At 43.0% G+C, this 26,896-nt stretch overlaps 1 protein-coding gene across 2 annotated transcripts in view; it reads left to right on the forward strand.

Annotated features, from left to right (window-relative positions):
- Positions 1–971: 971 nt before the first annotated feature.
- FBXO11 (F-box protein 11) overlaps positions 972–26,896 on the forward strand; it is a 911,561-nt gene continuing 885,636 nt past the window's right edge. Inside the window, exon 1 of one of the 2 annotated variants that reach the window (XM_069608416.1) lies at positions 972–1,078. Coding sequence is in view for 1 of the 2 variants with exons in the window: in XM_069608415.1 (XP_069464516.1) it covers positions 1,457–1,547 (91 nt within the window). In the remaining variant the exon portion in view is untranslated. Of the gene's footprint in view, positions 1,079–1,220; positions 1,548–26,896 lie in introns of those variants that run through there. The other variant, XM_069608415.1, reaches the window with a different exon arrangement.

Consider the following 26,896-nt stretch of genomic DNA (forward strand, 5'->3'; position numbering starts at 1 on the left):
AAATCTGCTAGTGGTCATAAATGTGCAAAGAGAATGTCAGGTATTTCCAGGCACACAAGTTTTGCCAGGAGTTTTACAGTTTATAACAGTGTTAGTAATTCTGGGTCACGCAAGATAGGTAACAGAGGAATGTGGGGCAAGTGCTTATGGACTAATCAAAGGGTATTGGGCAGGGCTCCTGGTGCAATTGCCTGGGATGCTTCTGGTTCCTGGTTGAGGAGCTCCTAGACATCACAACTGGGTCTTCACAAAGCAGTGTGTGTACTCATCCTGGCAGTGGCGTCTGTGTCATCTGGATATCACGCCAGCTTAAACTCTTGAGAAAAGCAGAGTTCCAATTATATTTCTTAAATTGACAATCATTGCCAGTCAAGAAAGAGACCAAAAGAAACCCCGGCTCGTTCCCATCATGGATCTGGTCGGAGCTATACTGTACAAAGACTTCCTAAATGAAGAGTGTCAGAGGGTACTTGAGGCAGCATACCAGCTCCAAGGTCAACTCGGAGGTGGAGATTCCCTGGAGTGGATACATGTGATCGAAGATCCTCCGCTGGTACCGAGTGGAACGCACCTAAGGACTATCAGACGTCTTGGCCCTGGATTCCTTAAATTAGGCAGGGACGTTGGTCCGATACTACGATTGGAAGCTGAAGATTGCAGGCAAATAAGTGCCTTGCGTAGTGGTGCCTCTGGATAGGAGTGTATACTCTTCTGGGCAGCGAAAAGACATCTGGTCTTCGGGCTCAGCGGTCGGTTCCATGGCCGGGGGGAGGAGGGGCTATACAGCAGGGACCGACAACGTCGCTTTGCAGGCACTTCGCAAATTAATGTGAAGTTGGGGGGAGGCACGCGGCTAGTATTTCTAGCTGCGCAGTTTGTTCTCTCGCAACTTTGTTTCCAGCCACCGAGACCATCACTGTTATGACGTCATACCCTTTCGGCACCAAGCTCAGATCTGACAGCGCGCTAGCGACGCATCTACGGGCGAACGCGTTCTAGCTTCCAGTGAGACCTGCTCGCGGCCGTAGCAGCGCCTCGTCTCTGGTGTTAAGGTCCGGAGTCTGCAGAACCGACGCCGGTGAGTCCGACCCCACCCCGCGAGCTCCGTACCCCTCCAGCCAGGGCCCGGTCACTTCGTGAGAGAGCTCGTCTGATTGGCTGCTTGTGAAGCAGGGTATCTGTGCCAGGTCCAATGATTGGTTCACTGCTGTAGCTCGCGCCCCCCTGCTTCTCCCCGTTCTGGCTCTCGCAGTGTCAATGGCTCCTCCTGCTACGGAGAGTCGGGGCTGAGAGCGGGTATCTCGCCGAGCTGTTACCGAGACCACAACAGGCAGGGCCCAGCGACGCCGGGTCAGCACCGCAACGCCCCAGGGTTTTGGAGCACCCGCCTCCCCATGCCCAGCGGCCTCCGCGGCGCTCCCTCCCCGCGCCCGCGGCCGCCTAGCCAGCCCGGCAAATGAACTCCGTCAGAGCCGCCAACAGGAGACCCAGGCGAGTGTCGAGGCCGCGCCCGGTGCAGCAGGAGAGGAACAACGGCGGGGAGAGGGGTAAGAGCTCACGTTCACTGAACCCGATGCCCGGCCTACGGTGAGCGCAGCGCTTTGTCTGCTGTGCCCCGTTCGAGGGTGCCCAGGCCTAGCTCTGTCCCAGGCTTCCCTCCCCCGCAGGCGGTCTAGGAAACCCCTTTGAACGGAGTATGTAGTTTGGTCTCCAGTGAGACTATATTGTGTGTTTGCCAGGGTTACCTTTGCTCTCTTGGGGTGAATTGTGCTCTCTTGGGGTGAATTGTGCCCTATCTTCATTGGGATTCCCTTAGCCACCTTGGGGAGACTTGTTCACCCACCGGACCCAGCTGCCCCTGCACCGATTGTGGGTAGCTGTTCCCCATCTGTGTGTGTGTGAGATACTTCATCCTTCATTACGATGAGAACTGTACCACCCCCTTGCTTTGGGCTGAGGTGTGCGCACCCTCTCTCTTGCAGTGAGCTCCCTTTCATCTATGGAAACGAGCTGCGACCCTCGTCTCTTCTCCCTTGGAATGGGAGCTGTGACAGCCTTTCTCTTTTGGGTGAGATCTGTGGGTCTCACGATACCACACTCTTCTCTCAAGTTTGACCTGTGCTGTGCCTAGTCCTACTAACCATTCCCGGTTGGGCTTCTGTCAGTGTCTCTGGTCATGTTTGCTACGCACTCTGGGCCCCTGCTGCCTGGTAACTGTCCCCAGATCAGCGCTGCCTAAAGCTTTAGACAACATGCCAGCAGCCTACTCCCGTCCCATACCACACAGCCTTTATTAATGTTATTTTAGCATGTCGCACAGTTGTGGTCGCTTGCTGCAATACTGTATAACTGGCCTTTCCTTCTGCTCGCCATCCCCGGCTACCAAGATACTTCTGTTGTCCAGCTGTAGCTTCGCTGAGCCTCATAGACGCGTTTAGTAATGCCTGGAGGGGAACCGAGGACACTGCTGGCATGCCCCACAACCTTTCTAGACGGATGACACCCCGCTGATGTGTACCGTCCCAATCTGATCTCAGTTATGTGCCTCATGTTCCTGTGCTCGGCCCCACCAACCCTCCATTGTCTGGATGTTACTTCTGTAATGGAGGCTGGGACCCATTCTTTAGGTTTTTTTGTTGTTGTCTCCCAGCTGGAGAAGTGCAAGTCATTTTGCATGTATGTAATACGGTTGTCCGCGTGACTATATTGCCATGCGTGCTTTTGTTGTCTGTGACGTTACGCTGTCAAATGACATGTGCCCCATTCATTTTATCTAAGCGAAACTTTAGTGGCAGAGAAATATTTCTTTGCTACGAGAACTCGTTTGTTGTGATTTTCCTGTCGGCCTGGGTATATTATTGATTGCGTGCAGTGCTGTTTTGACTGTCAATTAGGCCCCTGCACCCAATGTGTCGTTTAAAATGATGGCCTTCTTCTTTCTTGTCAACAATCGCAGAATTGCAAAAAAATGGCTAATGACCAGACTTTGAGCCTGATTCATGGAACGTTTTCCTATGGGATTGCACCATTATAAAACACTTCCATGAATCAGGCCCTTTAAATCTAGGCTCAGGTAAAAGTTTGTGTCTATCATATGTTGTGATGCACACACTAAGATGTTTTACTTGTCTTTGTTTTTTTTTTATCATGAATTGCTTTATGAAAACATGTTGCCTGAACTTGAGAGCTACTGATCAGGACAAGAGTTTGAAACATGGTTTGGACACCTCACTGCATGACAACAGTTTTCATGTACGATTTGCTTTGCTTTTGAAAGAACAACAAATAATGCCCACTGGGCTCCAGAACATAATTAACGAATTACTTTTAGTAATGAATTCCAACTATACCTAGGCCGTGGTGGCTTCTCATATCTGTTGTGGTTGGGGCGGTTTTATTAGGGTAGTATTCTGTTAAAAATTGAAGCCTGGAGGCGTCTTAAAGTATGCAGTTATAGGTTATCATTTTTTTCTGCTTTATTTGATATTTGCAGATGAAAACACATACTTGGCAGTCGATCTTTTTGGCTTATTTAGGAACAGAGTTCTGTTGTCACTCTTAACCTTTTTGTTTTACCTTGTAAATAGATACATCGGCAAGGCCTATTGAATGGCTAACAAACTATTCTACATTTTTTGATCAGATCTACTATTTTACATTGAAGTTAAATGTTGGACTGGATATGTAGCACCACGGTCACGTGCTGGCATCCTGAGTTTGTCGAATTCTTTCAGCGCATTTAGCTGAAGACGTTGTTCAGGTTTCCGGCTAGTGATTTGGTGACCACATATGTATTTACAAGTTGGATGATTACACAGAAGTTTTTGGGACATAAACTAAAACTCGCTTTCTCTCTCACGATCGTAAGAAACGTTTTTTCTTAAATGTTGCGGACTTGCGTGTCTGGAGTGTGTTTGAGCCATTACATTTGGCCAGATTGTTTAACATAGCTTCTGTGGCCCGTTTTGAAGACCATGCCATTTGTTCTATAGTCTGAGATGTACAGCTTTATACTGTGATAACTATTCCATTTTTGTGTAATGCAAATAGTTGACGGATGCAAACATGTTTCTTTTAGAGAGTGAGAGAATGGTTATTCATAACTGTGTGCCAAGATCGCCATCACTCGGAGCTATTTAGCTCCTACTTGTTGGCTAGAAGTGCTTTCTTAGATTAACAGGAGCTACTTTTGACTCCCTTGTCAACTGGTGCCATACCAACAAACCAATGCAACATTATCTCTGTGTTTTGGAAGCTGTATCAAGACACGTCCCGAAACTCACCGAGGGGTAGCTTCTGATCACTGTGTGATGCAGGATACATAGAAGCCCCCTTTTGCCATTAACATCTTATTTCGATTCCTGTGCATGTGTAAAGATAATTCTAGTATGCACGTATTATTTTTTTTTTAGACTTTCTCCACATTCTGTACTACCTAACCGTGGTTTAGTGCACTATGCTGTGAATTTTTAAAATTGTGATTTAGTTTAATAATAATACCTTTCAGAATCATGATAAAATACATAAGTAACTATATAAAACACAATACGGTACAACGCAAAGTCGTCAGTTAATAAAACTTCTATGAATCCCACAATACAGTACAACACAAAGTCGTCAGTTAATAAAACTTCTATGAATCCAATTTGTCTAAGTTTCAGTTAAGTTCTTAAGTGCAGCAATAGATAAGGAAGTATAGTTGGCATTTAAGATGCACTTCCAAGATTTTATTTAATACATAGAAAACGTATATTCATATCGAGCAAAATATAAACCTCTAGTACCTTCAGTAAAAATGTGTTGTACTGTTTCAATAGAAGGGAGCTTGACAAAATCTACATAGTTGTAAATTCGTAGGGATATTTGACCGTGCATCCAAAACGTGGGGTACAAATGAAGTCTGTCGGAAAAAAAATAAATACTTTACCTTTTTCTGTTTTGGGATTTCGCCAAATATTTGAGAATTTGGATAAGAAGTTCTTCAATAAAAGACAAAATGGTGAATAATGTATAGTTTAGTACATGGTTTTTAGTAGTAGTAATCCAATCAGATTTCCACCATTTCTTTTTACCTTCATCGGGTTGGTGACAAGATTGTAAATGTTATAATGTGGTCTTTTTAGGATATTCCGGCATTGTACTACCCAATTGCAGAGGACTAAACAAGATTGATCTACCATTAACTTGTAAAGCAGGGAAAAATAGAAAAAGCATGAGGTTTTGCTAGTAGCAACGCTCAACAATCTACAAGAGCTTGAAGAGAACGAAGCCCCAGTTCGTAACAAATTATTGATCCAGGTTTGGAAGAGTAAGTCTGCGTTTAACTGTTTACCTTCGATTTTGGACCAGTCGATGAAGACACGATTGGTCTCGGCTCCATCCACCAAACTAGGAGCTATTTTTCCTCTATAAAATTTGATCATGGGGGGGGGATAGAAAAATTACCATATTTATGGCCAATTAATTGCATATGCCACAGCAGTTGAATGCAGGTCACTCGGCTCTTTAGAAGGATTAGATTTTTGTTTGATAATAGGACCCACATATTTCCAGCTGTCATCGATTTCTAATTGGGTGTTATCAATGAACTGTCAAAATTTCACCTGTTTACATTTTGAAAGATTAAACATCAACACTGAAGTATGCGACTACACGGTAACAATTATAACTTGCTCTTTATTATTCGCATACGATATCATGAATGTAGCCGGCGCCCCGCACAGCAGCCTCCACCCTCACTCGACATCCCTTCTCAACCGTCTCCTCTCACGTCAACCCTCTACGCATTCTCACACACACACTGGGTGGAAGCCGCGAGCTAGGGGAGCCGCGAGCCTTCACGAGATAAAGCCATCATTCGAATACTACATCATCCCCCCCTAAACATTTTAAAAGAAGTTAAGAACTTACGATAAACCCAACCTAAATTAACAACTAAAAGGTTACAACATATGTGGAAAACCTAATGAATAATATTACTTTATGAATGAATGCGTATTTGTAAAGCTGTATGGGAACCAACGGAATAACATGGCTAAATGCAATTATAAAATGTTACATGTCATAATCCCTAGACCAAAACGGCAATCTCCTCTCTCTTGAATTACGCACACTCCTTCTTCCAATCACCTCCTCTCCTTGTTGTCGCTGAACCATATCTTCACCAGCCTGATTTCCCAAACCACCATCCACAATATCATTTCTATTTAGAATATATTCATCACCAAATAAATCACTCCCTCGTCTCTCCACTTTGACTTGCATGCGTCCTCTCTTATCACCTTCCCACATCTATTTACTAACTATCCATATTCCATACAGATCCTCATGCAACTCTAACCACTCTCCTGAGCACTTGTATCACCTTGACAGGCCTGCTGTATTTAGAGTTTCCCTTCTTAACATTCCTTCCAAACTTGATTCATACAAAGTCTCCCGGCAGTATCCTCAACTTAAACTTTTCAACAGGTATATTATGTAAATTATGTGTTTCTTGCTGTTTGTCATGACCTTGTGACCCTGTACTCAAACCCTTTCTCCGATTAACCCATTCCGGATTCAGTAACGTATTGGGAGCTCTCCCCCTCATTAATTCAAAAGGTGAAACCTCCATTCCTCTTTTAACTGACATCCTAGTACTCCATATCCTCTCCTTAAGAACTTCATCAACCGGTATATTGTTACTCAACGCCAATTCCACTGCTTCTACAATTACACGGTTGTATCTCTCCACCAACCCATTGGTTTGTGGGTGGTATAATGATGAAAACCTCCATTCAATTCCCGTTTTCTTGGCAAATTCTTTCATTTCACTACTTCAGAACTGAACTCCATTATCACTTATGCAGAAGGGAAGGATTTCCTAAAATAATATCTGCATTAAGAACTTTATTATCTCATCTGTATCAATTTTCTTGACTGCTTTAACTTCTACCCAACCTGAGTAATAATCCACTAACACAATCGGGAACTTTTTCTCTCCAAACAACTTCAAATATGGTCCGATGATGCCAATTCCAAGCATCTCCCATGGTGCATTACCTTTGTCAATGTTAATTGGTCTGGACTTGACAATCCTACAACTCTTATCACTGTTCTGACATGGCCAACAATTTCTGATAAACCTCTCAAACATAATATCCATGCCTGGCCACCAGTATTTCAACCGCACATTATTCTTAGTGCCTGTGATGCCAGGCTGGCCTTGGTGCGCCTTCTCAATAAGCTCACTCCAGAACTTGTGTGGAAGAATTAACTTATCTCCTCTTACTAGAAATCCATCTTCCATGGACAATTCATCCTTAATCTCCCAATATCTCCTACAACCTTTGCTGATAACCTTTTCTTTCAGGCCAACTAAACTCTGTGTACCTTCTTATCTCTTGCAACTCATCATCTTTAGCCAATTCTTCCATCCACATCTCCTTGGACGTGACCTCAAAAATAACTGCTACTATTTCCTCATCTGGATCTGCACTTGCTTCATCACTCCTCAATGGCAATCTAGATAAATAATCGGCAATGATATTCCTCTTCCCCGGCACATATCTCACAGAAAAATTGTAATCTTGTAATTTTAAACTGAGTCTAGCTAATCTCGGTGAGGCTTTACACATCCCTCTCACCGTGAGAACTTCTATTAAAGGTTTATGGTCAGTTTGAATTATAAATTTGTTTCCCCACAAATATTTTTTGAAATAGTTCACTGCCCATGAACATGCCAACAATTCCTTTTCGATTACAGAATATCTGCCTTCTGTTTCTGAAATGGCCCTTGAAGCATGACTGATGGTTTTCTCATTAGCATCCTCATCTATCTGTGTTAACACTGCTCCTAAACCGTTTCCACTAGCATCCACTGTGATCTTGGTCAGCCTCCCATAAACAAATCCTCCCAATTCTACAGAATTGCAAATTGCTCCTTTTATACTTCTAACTGCCTCACTACATTCATCACTCCAAGCAAATTTTGCATCCTTTTTTAACAATTTTCTCAACGGTTCTGTTGTACTAGCAAAATTCTTTACAAATCTGTTGTAATATTCACACAACCCCAAAAACGACCTTAATTTGTCCTTGTTTTTAGGTTCTGGTGACTTCTTGATAGCTTCCAAGGCATCTCTTTTGGGTTTATAACCCTTACCATTCACTGCATGCCCTAAATATTCTACCTCTTCTACTCCAAATTTACATTTGCTAATCTCAATTTTGAAACCAACTTCTTCCAACCTCTTCAACACTTCCTTCAATCTCCCATCATGCTCCACAGATCCCTTGCCAAATACTATTATATCATCTTGATATACAAGCACTCCACTCAGACCCTTCAACACACGCGTCATAATTCTTTGAAATACTGCTGCTGCAGACGCTAGTCCAAATGGCATACGTTTGTATCGATACAGCCCATGAGGTGTAACAAATGCTGTAATGTCTCTACAATCTTCTGTTAAGGATATCTGATGATATGCGCTCGATAGGTCCAAAGTAGAAAATACATCAGCATTATCAATACGATTCAACATCTTAGATATGATAGGAAGTGGAAAAACATCTGTTATAATGTTCTTATTGACATCTCTCAAATCCACGGTTTGCCATTTTTCTTCAATGCAACTACAATAGGGCTCACCCACTCGGATGACTCGATTGTCTCTATAACTCCTTCAGTTTCTAATAAAATCAATTCCTGCTCCACCTTTTCAGCAATAGCAAACGGAATGGGCCTGGATTTCGTGTGCCTAACAGGTATCGCTCCCTTCTTGAGGCGGATTCTGTGTGAACATTTTTTTTTTTAACAACCCCAATTTTACAGCTTTGCCTTGCTGTTTTTCCTTGACTTCCTTACTTTCCCGTGCTTGACTCTTATTGACAACCAAGACCTGCTCTTCATTACATGGATCCAACCTGATTCTCAGTCCAGCTTGATCTCTCCACCCTAAAACGTCTACTCCCTTTTCAGCTACGTATACTTTTACTTGAGACCGTCTGTCTTTGAATTGAATAATACTCGAGAACCAACCAATCATCTTGATTTTGGATCCCTCAAACCCACCAGGATTTAATATGTCTGATACTTCCATCTTAGTTTTGAGGCCACGTTTTGCTAAATTTTTCCATGTTTTCTTTGTGATAATTGTCCATGGCGAACAACTATCCACTTTCACCTTGAGTTTCCAATTGTCCAGGAATACATCACAACTCGGACATTTAAATTCTCCATTCGGTGGTTCTCGTATCAGGAACACTCTTTCTTCATCCGGTTCCTCTTCTTCTTCCATAATGGCAGAGACTTTCTTCCTCCTTCTACACGTAACAGCAAAATGGCCTCTTATACCACAATTTCCACATTTTTGTCCTAATGCGGGACATTGTCTAGCATAAGCATAATGGCCAGTTCTGCCACAATTATAACATCTGTCTCCTTCCCTCTGTTGGTTATACTGAACTCTTTGATCATTTTGAGCCCTGGGTTCATTCTTCACCCAATTCTTTCCTCTATATGAGTTCCCTTTTTGCTCAATTCTTCATTCTGTTATTTCGCCCTGCACGGATTTCACCTTTCTCTTTGTTTTTAAGATTCGACCCATCTCTGTCTTTAGGTCGAATTACATTCACCTGAGCTTGCTCTTCTGTTTCCTTCTCTTGCATCTCCTTGCTGCTCTGGCTATGTTTTTGCATACTTTGTACAGCTTCTTCTTTCTTGCTTCTCATCTCCTTCGAACACATTGAGCGTGTTCCACTCACTTTGCTATGGCTATGGTTTCCGGTAGGGATGGGTTGCCCACCATCCATATTCTGTCCTGAATAATGTTATCTTTCGAGTGGATAATAATTTGATCTCTGATCAACTCATCTACGGTGATGCCATTGCCAAATTGGCACGTCCGTGACAGTACTCTCAATGCAGAAACATATTCTTCAATGCTCTCATGTTCTTTCTGCACTCTACTATAGAATTTGTACCTGTTTATAGCTACATTGGTTTCTGGAGCATAATACTTGTCCAATTGCCTAATAGCTCTATCATGTTCATCCGCGTCACCAGCTTCATCTACTGTTAATTCTGGCAATTCTCTGAACTTCCTTTGTCCTTCCAACCCCAATGCGTGTAGCAGTAGTAACTTCTTTTTCCGGGATGCGAGTTCCTCCTGTTCTACAGCTTGAATATAATTTAACCAGAACTCTTTCCATTCTGACCACAGGACCACTGGTTGACCAGGAGTTGGAAGAAAACTTGCCGGCGGTTGTATGCTGATGCCTTGCAGCATCCTGCAGTATTAAACTCTTGTATCTTCTTGTTATGCAAATGTTTCTTGTGTACACTCTTGGAATTGCTAATATCGGTTTATTTGTCAATTGTATACAACATTTTCCTCCAAGTACTGTGATGAGGAGGAGTGGATCACCGTGTACTCCTCATTCTGCCTAGATGTCAGGCAGATCCTGTGACCTGTATCATTACGGGTCCTTTCCTCTACTGTGTCAAACTCTCTGTAATGACACACAATCTGTCACACGGGGGCGGGGCACAGCTCACACAACTAGGATCCGACTGTCTGCACAAAGCAACGCACTGCCAACGCGTTAGTTCGGAGCGTCTGCTCTCCTTTACAGCACAAGCCTGCACGGCGTGGTGCAGCGGCTCGGAGCATCCGCTCTCCGTTGTTTCCCCAAGTGTGCCGGCAACGTCACATCTCAGATACAGTCAGCTGCTGTTGCTGCTTTCACCCAAGTCGGCCCGTGGGTTCTCAAGGCGCCGGCATCCTCGTCGCCATTTGAAGTATGCGACTACACGGTAACAATTATAACTTGCTCTTTATTATTCGCATACGATATCTTCATGAATGCAGCCTCCACCCTCACTCGACATCCCTTCTCAACCGTCTCCTCTCACGCCACCCCTCTACGCATTCTCTCACACACACTGGGTGGAAGCCGCGAGCTAAGGGAGCCGCGAGCCTTCACGAGATAAAGCCATAATTCGAATACTACAAATACCTTTCATTTGTTAGTTATCATCCCAGTCTAATTCCCTTTTAAAAGTTTGACAAAGTATTTAAAAGACGTTGGAGCCCGATTCAAGTGCGATCCAAAAGGACAATGTCGGCATGGGCAAGATGGCGAATGGTAGTGGAGCCCAATCAAGGGGGAAATGTGTTGTATTGAGCAAGCCTAATCCCAAAATCAACTATATACCCCCTATATGTCACTTAGCATTTATATAGCGCCTTATATATCATTGGTATGACCTCAAAGCGCTGGCAGGTTGAACGCCCTCAGGAACCGTAGTTCAAGTCAGTAGAGATAGTGTTGTATGGTGCGTGGGTGCATCGGCTATGTATGCAGCTGGCGTATTTGTAGGATGAGCGCTGCTTTCTAGCGATGGGTGTGGTGCTGAGGAAGTCATTTGGATGTGTGCAGTCTGGTAAGTGGACACTGAGACTGGGATCAATGCCTAGGCGAACAACTAGGCTGGAATGTGCTCAGCTAGCTGCATTTTATTAGGGTGATGAGGTGTTCATGGAGTCGTATTCATAAGTGAACAGCCAGGCCGAATTATCAGGGGTATAGCTGTGTTCTAGTTTAATGATGGATGTAAACTAAGAGAGTAGGCCTAGTGGTGTGATATGGTGGTTATCTGTAGAGGCGCCTGATACAAGGCACGTGGACAGGACGGTGGGACATACATATTGACATACGGATAAATACCATCCACTCCATCCGTACACTCCATCCATACCATCTTCTAATAAATATTATTTTTAAAAGGGCTGGCCCAAAACTATGCCCTGACGCAGACCCAAGTAACTTCGAGATGCCCCTCGCTGCCAAGTGAATACGAGCCGAAATCTGGGAATGAATGTGCCTAAGTAAATTAATGCAGGAACTGGGACAGCTTCCATTGTGAAGTTTAGCCCATAGCATGGCATGATTCTCTTATTAAAGGCTTGGGAGAGATCCACAAAAACTATATACAGGAAGTGGTGATGCAAATGAGCTTGTTGTTGAAAAAGGGATAGTACGAACATGTTTAAAGGGCCTTAACCTTGCCCAAAGACCACTTTTTCAATTATATAAAAATGAAAGCAGTGAAGCTCTTAAGTAGTATCCAAGAGGTCTTTAAATGGTTCATCCATTCACCCTTCTTGAAAGGACTATATAGGAGAGTTTCTCAAATACTCTGGGAAGACTGGGTTGATAACTTTAAAACATTATCTAATACTACTTTAACAGTAGTAAGCCATTCTGTGCGGGCGCTCTAGATGGCTTCCCTTTAATAATGAAGTGAAATATGTCGTTGTGCTCTAATTCTACATGCCACGCAGGTTCTCTGGTAGTTAAATCGGAGGGAGTGGAAACATGTGGAGAAGCATATAACTTAAAGGAATAGTGCGATGAAAAAAAATGTTATTGTCACGATCAGTCGGGCAAGTCGTTATAAGCATATGTTGATCGACTGTTTTTTGTTTTGTTTTTAACAAACAAAAAAAAACACGTTACCTTAGTTTTCCTCACTTTCACACATGCGAAATAAGGCAGCGGGCGCAGCCATCTTGTGCTAATCTTATCCGTTGCTGCATCGCCCTAAGGTGAACTCCCCTCGCGGCACTAAATTGTATCCCCTGAAGCTGACATCACTATTCCTAGCGATAGTCTCCACCTATTTTCATGACGTTGGTGTGTAGCGTAGCCAAATGTGCCCAGTCATCACCTTTGTCTTTATGTTAGTTGATGCAGAACCTGGAATATCAACACACACATCCTCTCACAGCACAGTGCGTCCCAAATCGGAACAGAAAACACAATTTTTAAAGGAAACGCCAACACTGTGAAATTTTATAATGTGCTTTTATTTCACATTAAACGCTCCGAGAACATCCGCCAATTTCAATTTTCAACCAAATTTTTAATTTCGTTCTGTTCGAACATCAAATCTTTGTCATGAGGCATACAGTGTTCCTTTCGGTAGAAGAAGCGCATTGGACTCCCCTTGAATCGCAAGGCTTCTGCATCAGCTTCTTGCTAGACCACCGTAAACGATGTCAGGTTGCTCCTTGTGGCTGGTAATAACAAAAAGGGCATATTGGTCCGGGGCTATTATCCCACATCTGTGTAATTATAAACCAGCCGTTTTGGTTATCTGCCACTACTTGTTGAAGAACTCGTCACTGGGTATCTGGAAACAATGACATTCGCAGAAAAGGAAGATGTAGCTGTGTAGAAAACATAACAGAAATATATTTCAGTAGCTGTTCTTTATTCAAATGTATCCATTTACCCTTTAATTCTTCACCGGGTGAAACCTAATAGTGACAGAAAACCTTGTGGAAAGTTGTAGTCTACGATGTGCTTGGGAGGTTAGTGCTGTGGAGTATGTTTCGCTCGCAATGTGATGCGGGTGTGGAAGCTGATGGAAGAATTCAAACAACACATAGATGGCATTATAACGGAATATTAGGAATTAAGTTGTTGTTGGTGGAACCCATACGTGGACTATGCATTTCGGTGCTGGACTGCCCATGTGCCCGGGACAAAGACAAATACATAGTGTGTCGTCGCAATATGCCCCAACCAATATGCCCCAACTTCAGTAACACGTAATTATATTTGGTATTTCCATTCTCCTGGCGTAATGCAGTGTCCGCCCAGTTCAACGTTTTTCATGAAATGAAATTACGTGTTCCTTTGTTCGGTTTTAAAATGGTGAACCTTATCATGTTTGCGGGTGTTACACACCTCCTGTCCCTCAATCCATAGCGAATCCTCCCTTTCTTCCAAGGACGTACAACAATTGAGCCTTCTTAGGAGCGCGTATGCTAAGTTTCGTTTTGGTGAATGAAGGCCACAAATCAAAAACCTACTGTACAGGAAGCCTTGGTGTGAACAGCCCACAAGCAACGTCAAACGCAGTGCGTCACCTTCACTACATGGGAGCGATTAGCCCAGCCGTCACACGTGGCATTCAAAATATGTTTGAAAAATAAATGAATTGTTTGCTGGCATCCACCAATCCCGCGCTATCGTGAATACTTTTTTGCTCTTTCATATTGATAGTGATTTAGTTATTTTAGGACAACAGTTCCAGTTAGAGTCCTCCCCACTGTCTCGTCTGCATGCACTGTTTTCGTGGAGGAATGTGCTCTACGGATAACGTTCGACACTGACCAGTCCGAGTGCCTTTCCATCTCCACTGAACTTCCCGTGCACTAACAAATGTTGGGGGAGAGGCGGTATATCCCGCCCCCCTGCAGCATTCTGGTACCGGGCAAATGACGCATAAGCTAAGGTGGGAGACATCTGCACCCCTCCTGTACCCATGTTTCATATAAGTGCATTAATGCTGTGCTATTGTGTATACTTTGAACTCCATTTTGTGTCTTTCCAAACACCATGTTTTTCTAGGCCCTCTGCCCATCTTGGGAAATGTTCACTCTCCCAGCGCTGCGCACAGCCAGCCCCCACCACCTCTGTCATCTCAGCACATCTCCTGTTCTCACGGAAATGCAGCTAGTCATTTTTGCGAGTATCAGGCCCTGACAAAATCACACCAACAGCCCCCTTTCATGCCATGTTTTGCTTGCAGTCATTAGTTCTTGCATGCCAAGTTGGTTATTTAGCCTAGGTCTCATTTCTAGTGGGACGTGTATTTATTCTGTCTATTTGGACACGTGCATGCTAAGGCAACTGCAGACCCGGCAGTTGCTTTCATGCCGATATCGTTCTTACCCTCCCGTTCCCTGATCAGTGAAGGACTCTCAAGAGCTGGCTGGAAGGGGGAAAACGCAGACTTGCACTGTATGGCATCCTCCAACAGGCACTTCTTGGCAATTATTATTATAATTTTTTTTTAAATTGTTTTTTTAATAGAAGATACAGTTGAAAAGACTATTTGGACGCTTAATACTTCTTAATACTTTTAATAGCTTTGAAATTCAAGTTAAATAGATTTCCATTGGTCATGTACAAACATTGTGAAACGTACACAGGGCTGGTAATCCTTTATACCGGGAAGTCAACTGTTCGAGTTCCGCTTTTGGTGGACAGGGTTCGTTTGCAATTTTTTTGTGGCAATGTATGTGTCCTAGGAACAAATTCGGGATCGATTCCATGAGTATGCATGTGCATCAGTCAAAGTGAGATCTTTCACAAAATCGAATTCCATTTCCTGGTATATCGGCTTGGCAACCCATTTTTTGCTTAGTTTGGAAAAGGCCATTGTGTAAAGAAGCATTCCAAAGTTTCCTGCAGTTCTCAATTGTTCTCTGCCTAGATTCTCGTTATGTGCTAATACGGCTAGTAATGTTCGATATTGCATACCGTCTATGCCGAAATTCAACCTCTTGGGCCTGTACTTTAGGCACATATTGTGGAACACCTCCAAATCTCTAGTATGATAGAACTCTGTGAGTCCCTTCAGGTCTCTTGAAAGAGTCCCTTCAGGTCTCTTGAAAGAGTTTTATCAAACACAATCTTCTCAAGAGCTTTGTGTGGAGGTGGAGATGGAATCAACCACTTAATCTTGCGTTCCTTTTCCTCCGGTAAAGGGCCATGTGCACATTGGTGAAAATGATGGTTTTCTGTCCATGAGTGGATGTTGGACCAGTGGTGCATCAATGAGTGCCATTTTTCGAGTAGAATTTCCACAGACCCATCAAGTTTTGGAGCGCCACCAAAGATGGTTGCTGAAAGACTGGGACCACTGTAAAATATCTTCAGAACCCTTATTTATTTTTTAATACATCTTTTTACCAGCAGCTGTGATTTTGTTTTCTATTGATTTTGGCAACGTGCCATACATCAAATTGATGGGGAATGTTTGAAAACTGCTCTCTCATGGCCTTGGCTATTGAAAAATGTCTGTCAGTGTCTATGAAATCTATTTGCATTCCCCTCGATTGAAGATCTTGGAGGGATTTTTATGAAACCAAGTTTCTTCATGGCCACTGAGGATTTACATTGGGAGACCAGCCCGACCTCCGAACAAACATTTTTTTTTAGTTTCCTTGTCCGGAAAGTAGTATGTGCAGTACTTAGCTGAAAATCCTGGGCTGTCACACTGTCCATCGCCAGCTACCCTTAACCTTTTTGCCAGAGAATGTCCTTTCAATTGACATTTTGTTAAATTTCCCAGGCTTGACTAATAGCGGGGAATAACAATTTTCTTTGATATTTATAATAGTGCGTTTTAGCAGGGAACTGAAGTCGAACAAATTGACAGAAACTGGACAACTTACTAAAAGTCGAACCACTGAAAAGTAAAGCTGCTGAACACAGTAGATTTCCAGCTGGCACTTTGCCCAGCATCGGTTGAGCAGACCATGAAAATGTATCGTGGAGGTGGACACAAGTGGCTTTGATTTTCAGGTTAGTGCCTTGTAATACACGAGTCGCATTCACCAATGGCTCCCTGCATGTTTTCCCCTCTCACTGGATGGGCACATTTCAGCAGCAGTATAATCTCTTCGAGGCAGCTGTCGAATACAATGTATTTGTGCTCCTTTATTAGCCGATCGTCCTGCATGATTGTGGTTTGTGACTGAACTGTGGTGGACAAATCGCTAGAACTGTAGTCGAGATCTTTGGCAAGTTCCTTGGTCAATTGCGTTGAGGCTTCAGTCTCTGTTAGTTCAACTTGTGTTATTTGCACACGAATTGTAGAAACCTAAGTCGATTGTTTACTGGGTAGACCTTTTTTGCGGGTGTAGATTGTGTCAAGTGGTCAGCGAGTAATTCAAAAGTACCTTCATTATATTCAGTTTCATCTTGCTGAGTTCTCGCATTGTAGCAATGGTCCACCAAAATTATGCTTGCTTCACCGGTCACATTCAATTCATTTTCTGGCAATTGGGCATAAGCATCTCGAGTTTGCTTATTGACTGCGCTGCACCTCAAATAGTTGCTCCATGGTGAAATCTGTTTGACAAGTAGCATCTTTGGTTTCATTTGTTGTCTGTGTCTTTATACTTCTTTTCCTTCTGGGCCTCTAGGAGATGGGTTGTAAAAACATGTTCAATGTAAATCAAAAATACATTAGATAGCATGTTAGATAAAAAAAACATATTATGAAGAAAACACCAGCCCAAAACACTTTTAGTAAATGAAATTGTTTGTTAACCTTGTTTTCTTGATTTTCTGTGAAACCGCTGTCTTCTCTATAACGACCGCACCAGCAAGTTTGTCCACCACCTCTGATCCATGTGCTTCCTCTTCTAATTCCTGACCTTGTATACATTCTTTGACTCGAATAGTAATTCAAGACAAGTCAAATGTATTTGAAGATCAAAATCTTGCATCGCACACATCACTTACATACATACCCTCGTAAAAAGTGTGTCATTTAGTCAAAATATACATTTCGAATTTCACCTGATTGATGGCAAGTGTACTCTATCAGAGATCACCATGCAAAATATACTGATTGTAATGTTGCGCTCAAACATTTTGCAATGTATTCTGCATTAGAGTAGAAATAGTAACGTTAGAACTGAGTGATAAAAGTTTGAAACACTACACGTTTATATGAATGCCACGTTTATATGAATGCCACTGTCTAATAGTATCCTATGTAGGATTTACTTTCTTTCATTCAAGGGAATTGTCAGTACGCATACTTCATACTCTGGACCAGCTCCAAAGGATGATGTAATTGTAGTCGAAGTACCAGCATCCCCCTGTAACACAGTACTTGTTTTAGTATGGATGAAAACAGCAAAATGGAACAGAGACAATAGGATGCAGACATGAATGACTTAGTGTAAACAACCGACAGGATACATAAACAATTTCATATTATTTTAAATTCCAAGCATAATACATTTTCGTAATTGAAAAGTGAAATAAAATTACCTGATCAGCGCTCAAAGTTGTTGTTGACTCAGGAAAAGAAATGGATGCAGAATCTTGCGCCATCATTTTCAGTGCATTGTCACGAAGTGTTAAAAGGGGAAAATTTAAATTTGCATTAGATATGTGGGAAGACTCAACTCTCGATAATATGAACTTCTGCAAGTCTGTAGGGCTCCCTATTGGTATACTGGCTGTGTCAGTGGTGTCAACTGCGAGGGTCTGTGCTTCCGTCGGTATACTCTTTTAAAAAAAAAAAAACTGACATGTCAAGCATCCTATTACAAAAAGTTTGCGAGTTTTGAAGGGCACTATGGCATTGTTTTCAATGGTGCTCCATAAACCAGGGACAGATGTGTAGTAAATTGTGGTATAGTTAAAAAGTAATACAATCTGGTAAACGTGCAAACTGTAGTAAGACACATTTACACCAATCCGTTCATGTAGTTACCTGTTCGGTACCCCACCGCCTACAGCTAATTCATCATCCGGGACTCGCCTGAGGCAGCGTGTGCATGAATAGAGTTGGAATTGCATTTGGAAGCAATTTCCGCGACGTTCTGAGTCGATGCTTTTTTGTGTACTGCGATTGGTCATACATATCCGGGGTAAAGTGCAGTCTGCAGGTGTGGAATAGATTGGCCCTCAAGACTCCCAAGACAACCCGGGCTCTACTTTCAAGCTTGTTGTCGAACCCATTCTCTTATTAAATCAATGTTCCTCAGGAATGTATGCATTATTTTGCCCTTATTTTTGTCATGGCTCTTAGAACGGCAACCGAAAACCATACAAGCAGGCATTCTTGAAAAATCGGTATAAAAAAAACTTCACATAATTACAAAAAAATTCTACTGAATGCATGAGATTGATGGAATTATATAAAAGGTTATTTTTTGTACGTTGAATGCTTTAAATAAAAATATATATATATATATATATATATATATCAAAGGTTTTGTATGCAATGTTTGTTTTGGTAAAAGAAGCAAAACCTGTGTAGTGTAGTCGAATATCCGCTGGGATAACTTTCATACAGAATTGATTGATGAGGCGGAAATCAGAATTGATTGATGAGGCGGAAATCGTAACGTGTTACACGTCCGTTGAATGTACTTTCATGCATCAAAAGGAAACGTGCTTATAGACACGGTCCGAGAAAGATGCAATTCTATCACAATTGACACTGCTGAAATTTGCTACATATTGACATCAGAACACTTTGAACAGTAGACAATGGTAAAGTCAATGAGATGAATGAACATTACACTACTGGGTACATTCGTTCGAAATAGATAGACATCTTGACATCAGAAAGAGATGATTAGGTGACCTGCCCTTACCTTGATTAACAACCAATTAGATTCAGCAAGCAGGGTAGTTAGTAGCAGGAGTACAGGTAGCAAGATCAAGAGTTGACTTCCAGTGCTCACAGATGTTCTCAGGATAAATATAAATGCCTTTTATAAAGAATTAGAAAAGTGGGTGTGTATGTGAATGAGTGACATGTTTTTCGCCTGGTCTTCTTCAGGCGAGCCTGCCTGGAGACACTGGGTCTGGATAGGCCATGTGAACAATGGGCCACGCCCCTGTGTGGAAGATACCCTTTGAAGTGTACATGGTGTTTGACACCTTGGCCGCTCCACCCTGCCATCCCCCTTGGGAGCGCACGGCCACAGGTATTAACTGCCATTGATACTGTAGGGGGGGGTGGATGGGCAAGTGGTGTGCAGAAAAGGCCTGGAACACTGCTGAATGGAGACACTTATGTGGATTGCAGGGGCGCGGTCTGAATCAAGGGAACCAGGAGACACAGGGTCTGGGGAGGCCATGTGAACAATGGCCCCTGCATGTAAAATGCCTTTGAAATTGGTCAAGTGGCACAACGAGTAGAGCGCTCGCTTTGACATCCATGCAGAGCCTGCTAATGCAGGTTCGAATCCTGGCAGGGCCAAACTCAGCCTTTCATCCTTCCGAGGTCAATTAAATGAGCACCACACCCCGTGGGTAATAAGCAGCGCTCAGATACCTGAGAGGTCGTAGTGCTATATAAATGCCAAATTATTATTATTATTAAGTGTAGATGGTGTTTGGCACCTTGGCCGTTCCCACCCTGCCAGAACAATTGAGCATGTCCTTGATTCACTGTAAATGTTGAAACAACTATTCATAAAAGTTTTGTATTTTGTTGCTAATGTTGATGGCACACATGTACTACACATTTTATACTTCGGGTTGCAGCAAAGTGTGGGAAAATCCCCTGTACTAACCGCTGTCACTGGGGAATTTGGCTCAAATGGCACCAACGACCCATGCAGGTATTACTCGTCGAACGTGGTATCCAAGCCTCCCATGAAGCCACCATGTAAACACACGATGGGGCACCAGCTTGTACCACCTGTGGAAGAGAAACATACAAACTGTATTTAAATTAACATGATCAGTGTACAAACCTTAGTTGAAAATGCAATCTTGTATCATATGGCATATTTTCCAGTACAAATGTTACTTCATGGATCAATCAACATGGGCTTTAAAGTGTGTTCACATTACAAAAGTGAACACCCATGCAATCCAGAACGTTTGGGGCACAGAGAAATATTGTTTCTTGGTTGTATGTGAAAGACACATAAGATTACCACTGAGATTTCCCCAAATCGCCAGAGATGTATTGAATTGCCAGACTACATTCATTTAGATACATTCATGGATCAAAGTTACGACAATATAGGAGACAAACATGAAATGTTAGTGGCCTACATTACATTACATTTAGAGTACACTTACTCGGATTGCGAGGGCAAACTTTTGTGCGAAGTTCGTGCATAAGCACCATCATAATCCTCAAGGCGGACCTTGTGAGGCAGGCTGCCCTGAAGTCATGCAGCCCGGTAACTCATACCGGCAGTGTCTCTTCTTCCATTATGTAGGACAAGCATCCAGAGTTTTCTCTGCAGCAGTAGTTCTCCTCCTCGGTTGGCATGACCTTGCACCGATTTGCAGGTGCACCAGGCGAAAACGTCTTCCATGCGACTAGGCTCAGGCTCATGATCCGGTGATTAGTCCTCCCAACTGTTGTCCGATGCCCCATCGTTTACGCATCTTTCTCTTTCAACTAATTCTGCCTCGGAATACTCCGGCTCGTACTGGTAGGGCTATATTGTTGGCATTATACGACAAAATGTAAATGGATAGTAATGCTAGTATCTATCTGTTCGCATGGGCTACGAGCAACGAAGATAGCTGAAGAGAGCAGAAACGAGTCACAGGACACACAAAGACAGTGAAACGATTGAAAAAGCAGCTCTGATGTGACTGATGAGAAGCGGTCTGTTTATACTTATTGTGGAATGAGGCGTCCTGCCATTTCCATGGAGACGCGTCATTAGCTGGCGCACAGAGAATGTTGACACGAGGCGTGCATTCACATTGTGAAATGGCCGTACGCATCTAGTGATGTCTGCTTCAGGGGTTGGGGGGGGGGGATATGATTTAGTGCCGCGAGGGCAGGTCACCTTAGGGCGTTGCGGCAACGGATAAGATTAGCACAAAATGGCCGCTCCCCGCGGCCTGATTTTGCATGTGTGAAAGTGAGGAAAAGTAAGGTAACGTGCATAGGAATTTGTTTTACAGTTGATCAACGTATGCTTATAATGACTTGCCCGATCGATCGGGACAGTAACATTTTTGAGCACACTATTCCTTTAATATTTTTAATGCAATGCTTTCGAAATGGGGTTGGTTTGTGTAATGGCTTGTAAGGAGTCTACATTAATAATTGAGGGCCATAAACTATGATCACAGTTGACACCTAAACTGCGTAAGGTGTTTTCTGCTTCCTTCTGAAATATCATGGCTTTATGAGCCGTAACCCAATTGCTGTAAATTTGTTTGAGGTGTCTTTGCGAAGGAATGGAATTTAACTATACGATGGAGCCAAGCCGGGACAGATCTGACTTAAACGACTTGACTTGAAACCATTTTCAGCTTCACAGGCATTGATCAGTTATCAAAATCTTACATCTGAAAGAGATCGGAACATAATAACCTAGATGCACGAGTGTTCTCATTCTATTCTCCACCACATGATCTACATATGTGAATTGACTTTGTTTACTGGGAAAAAGCATATTCAAAATTACATAGATGTTACTTGGCCATTAATGACAATATTGTGCTCTGTGGTAAGGCCCCCTTATATCAACTTGATGTCTTTGGCCAGCGACTTTGACCAATTTAGCATTCAGAGACCACACAGAGAGGAATTATTACTAAATTCTTTGGAAGACAACCTATTCAGTGTCAACAATTGTTGTTGATTTATATAGCGCTTTGCGCTGAACAGAGACCCTTAACAGTACAATCAAATGCAGGGTTAAAAACTACAAAAAGGTATTCATGGTTGTCCTTCTAAGTGAAGAAGAGTAGTACAATAAAGAGAGGAATCGGATCAGAGGGAGAGGAAGTAGGGTGAGCAAGTAAGGAAGAAGTCTCAGAATTGCAGATCTGGGAGAAAGATGAGATAGCTGAGGTGGACGAGGAGATTGTGGAAGAAAAGCAGACCGTGGAGGAAGAGACAATGGCTGTTCGAAGAGTGGCCACTATTGAAGCCAAATAGGAATAAAAATCAGAGGCAGTTAGAACTGAGTTAAGTGAATAATCGGGAGAGAAAGAAGACACACCGATTGAAACAGGCACCCAGGATGAGTATTGCAGAATTTCAGATTAGTATGAGCGTTTAGCTAAAAGAAGGACGTCCTCCTATAGTGTGTGATAGGAAGAGAAAGACAACTGATCTGACTTTGAAAAGAAGCTACGCCAGCCTTGCTTGAGGTGACAAAGTACTCGTTGCATAGAGCGAAGATGGGGGCGGGGTGTAAGCCATGGTTGAGATGGTTTCAGAGAAGGGTAAATGGAAGTAGTGAGGTAAAGAGTCCAGGGAAGAAGAAAGAGAAGACCATGTAGTAGCCGAATCATCAGCTGAGAGGACAGCAAACAAAGGATGCATAGAGCGATTTGACATGCAAGAGGAAACAAATGGAGGAATATTAATGGAACAAAGATGTCGACGAACATATGTCCGAGCCTCAGAGCCAGGGAAAGTAGAGTAATATATGAAATGTTTAAGTGGTTATTAAGAGTGGAATGCACAATGAGTATGGTGCAAGTTAAGAGTTCCTTGATAAAGTCGCTAAGAACTATGGATGTAGAAAAGGCAGAAACCCCTCCACTAGTTGTAAAGATACACAAACTAATTTAGTGATGTATCGAAGCCTTTTATAGACTGGGCAGGTATAGTTTTTACTAAGTATACAGAGAAATTGCATGAGCGTGGGGGGTGAGCCAGGGTTGCTCGTGTTCCTACTTAAAAGGAAACCTGTGTAGAACTGTTAACCTGTTCATAACGGAGGAGTGTGGGGAGACCTGGAGAGCCAGTTAAGTGCTAAATTATGTTTGCCAGTAACTCTGAGGCCTTGTTTGGTAAAGAATGATTAACTAAGACTGGTGATGTTGACCATGTGCTTCAAAACATAGATCTGTCTAAACTAACCACTGAGAAGATGAGACATTGAGACCCCAATTAACGAGCAGGAGACATCTATGATAATATCTCAACTTCTTGACAGAAGGCCCCAGGCAGTGACAGACTGCCTGCAGTATTTTTACAAGCATGCAGAAAAACTGCCGCTTTCACTGTTGGGAAGGATGACCTGGACTCAGAGGGTAATACTCTGCAGACTGCTCAACTTCTTAACTAATTTACACTTTCAAGTATTTTAGGGAATTGAATATCTAGATCAGAGAGAGTTCTTATCGGTGGCCAGCAGAAGGAAAGTTGCGCTTGAGAGAAATTACAGACCATATGAAAAAGGAGGGTTACAAGTTCTGGAATCTGAACTATACTGCTTAACAGCGCAATTGCAGTTTGTGGTTGCTGTTCTCACAGAGGCGAACTTGCACCCAAATATTAGTACGGATCATTTCTCAATATGATTTGAAGGCAATATTGTGGCCAGATAGAAGTTCAGGAAGCCCAATGTTATTGCATAAGGTCGCTGAATAAACTATTCTTGGACCATTCAAACTCTCTCAATGTACCGCTGGTCCTGAATTTACTTAAGCAATATTTGGTACAAAAATCAAGTGTGAACAGTGGGAACCCAAAGGCGATCAGTTTGGGGAGATATTTTCGATCAAGTGTTCTATTGCCATTTGCTGAAATAATAAATCGATATGAACTTTTGGTGGGACAGTTCCTTACCATTTGACACCCTAATGGGTACAAGGCAAGGACAATTTGGCCTTCCCTTCTGAGGGAACCTTTAAAGCGATACACTATTGATTAAATTGCATGAAATAGCTGAAGCACCAAGATTACTGTCACCAATATATTGCACACTGCTTACGTTGGAACACCCGACCAAGCTGAAGGTTATATCTGACTATGCATTTTTTTTCTGCTCTTTGTATACTTACCTTTGCTCTAATTGTGTACTGTATAAATTATATGCTTCCTGTAACTAAGTCCTCAAGTAACCTTGTACTGCTTTGCGCCCAGCTACCCTTGCGGGTTTGGTTCCGCGCTATAACAAATAAACAAACAAACAAACAAACAAACAAACAACGGGACCTGGGCTATGGAAATTACAATATAGTGTGATAGCTGACGTTAATCTATCCACAGAGAGTAACCTGCAGTGTTGACTAATACAATTTTAATTTAGTAAACAGAACTTACTGAACATCATTTCGGATTTCCGTGATTTTCTTTTAAAAAACTCTGTTATAAATGCACTCAAAGTGAAGTGGTTCTGTCACATGTCTCCTGGAATTGCCAAATAGTCTGGGGATCTGTCTTATTTACACTGAATGATGGGATATCTACTTATAGTATGAAGCCTGAAACATGCTTGTTGGGTTTATACGTTGGGAAGGAAAAAAAATGTGATGTCATTTATGGATTGGGACCGAGTGTTGGATAAACGCAGAAGAGCAAGGGGGGGGGGGAAAGAAGGCCAAAGTATAGATAACTGCCTAGAAGATTTGGGGAAACGGGCAATGGATGGTGGAAACAACTGTATGGTACCAAAGCAAGCACCAAGGGAATTCAGGACATGAAGCTGTGTTATATTAAGGGTATTTATATCGCGCACTGTCGCCACCGGAGTGGCACCATGGCGCATCTGAAAAGCAAGAGGGTAGGGTAAGTTAGTAGAACTGAGCGGGAGAAGGAGCAAGAGAGCTGTGAGGTGCTGTTGGCAGCTTCTGTTCGGGTTACAGCATTCGCTGAGTTTAGGTGTGTTTTTCGGTTGGGAGCCTTCATGTGCTATTGTGCGAGGCTATGTGTTTGTTTTTGTTGTTGTAGTGAAGTGCATGCGATTTGTTGTGCTTTAGAGGTATGGTTGTGTTTAGCTCAGATTGTGAGAGGTGTAAGTAGCAGGTGGGGTTTTAATTTATTTTTTCTTAACATTTTTTTTTTTAGTAGGTTTGGTTAGTGGCATGGATATCTAGATGGGACGCAAGCTAATATTCACAATTCTGTCTAGATGTGGCGCAAAGCTAATCTTCACAATTATACCCCATCCATGACTGCCCAAAATGTAAACTGTGGCTAACTAACCTAATTGGCTTGATGCAACACATGGTAACCTTACACGTTGAGGCTAGTATCAAAAAGGCTACCTTCTACAAGTGGGGTAAATGCTGACTATGGCCAATGAGGAACAAGCAGCGTATTGGGTAATGAGACAGGTGGGTTAGTTAATGGAGTACAGTAATGGTTGATCTGGCTGACGCAGTCATGCTAAATGCGAGATAATATTACTATATAAAATGTGGGCTAGACGCATCAGACAACCAGCTAATATAGAATAAGATGGGTTTGGGTTGGTAGAGGGGAGCAGTAACGTATGCACCCCTTGCCCGTACCGCACTTAAGTAGCTGCTGGTTGACAGCGGCAGGCTCCACAGGCCATTGCAGTCTGGAGCTGCTTCTGCAGGAGCTGCCCTTTGCCCCAGGGTCCTTTCGCTGCAGACCTGCCCAGGCAGGAGGCAGTCCTTGGGAGTGTGTGTTAATAGGGCTTCTGTGACCAATCGGGAGGGGTGAGGGGGCGGGCTAGCAGGTGTGAGGGGCAGGGAAGTGGGATTGCAGGGATCAGGAAAGCACGAATGATGTGCAGGAGCACTAAAACAACTTTTTGAAAGCGCTAGTTTAGTCGCAAAATGGGGGCTTCACAAGGCAGATCCACTCACCTGAGATAATGTGAGAATCTGTTTTGAATGACATTCTAGAATACTGCGTCCCTTTTCGATTTTCGAAAACAAACTGTAATACTCTGCAGCTTCCACTAGATGTTGGCCTATACATAGTATGTGAATCTAAGCAGATGCAAGCATCAGAAATGCGCTTACGGGCAGTAATGTATATATATTATAATTGTTTCATTCTGGTTGGTTACACATATGGAAAACAATACAATTTCATATGGGTTACAGTAAATGCTTTTGGCGAGTTCAGCCACTGTTGGTCTTACCTCCCCACCCCCGGTACTCTCCCTTCCCATAGGTTAAAGTTTCTCTCTGACCTGGTGACGAGATGTTGAGAGTCTACAGTTAGGCATTGCCCTGCAGGGCCAGCTGTACGGGGTGGGGTTTGTGCTGGAAAGATTCAGTCATACTCTAGTATCTGGGCCCACATGTCTGTGAACCTATGTAGTAGGCCTGCTTTGGCTGTTGTGACCTTCTCTGCCACCAAGATGTCCCAGATTTTGCTTCACCAGGTCATCGATAGTAATTGTGTGAGTTTGCCTAACCTCCCTGTTCTTGGTTATGATCCTGGCGCTGGGGCACCAAAAAGACCACCTCCGGGTCTTTGGGAACCGCAACCTGAGTGATGGATGCACTGGCAGAGATGCACTGGTCCCAGAAGGATTGGGCGCCGGGGCAATCCCACCACATATGTAAGCACAAGCGAGCTGTCCGCGTTTATGCCAGCAGTGTGGGTCAAGGGATTTCTGGAACTGGTCAAGGCGTACTGGGGGTAGTACCAGCG

The sequence above is a fragment of the Ambystoma mexicanum genome, chromosome 4q (assembly GCF_040938575.1).
Source record: "Ambystoma mexicanum isolate Mex_15411 chromosome 4q, UKY_AmexF1_1, whole genome shotgun sequence".
In the NCBI taxonomy this organism is placed as follows: Eukaryota; Metazoa; Chordata; class Amphibia; order Caudata; family Ambystomatidae; genus Ambystoma; species Ambystoma mexicanum.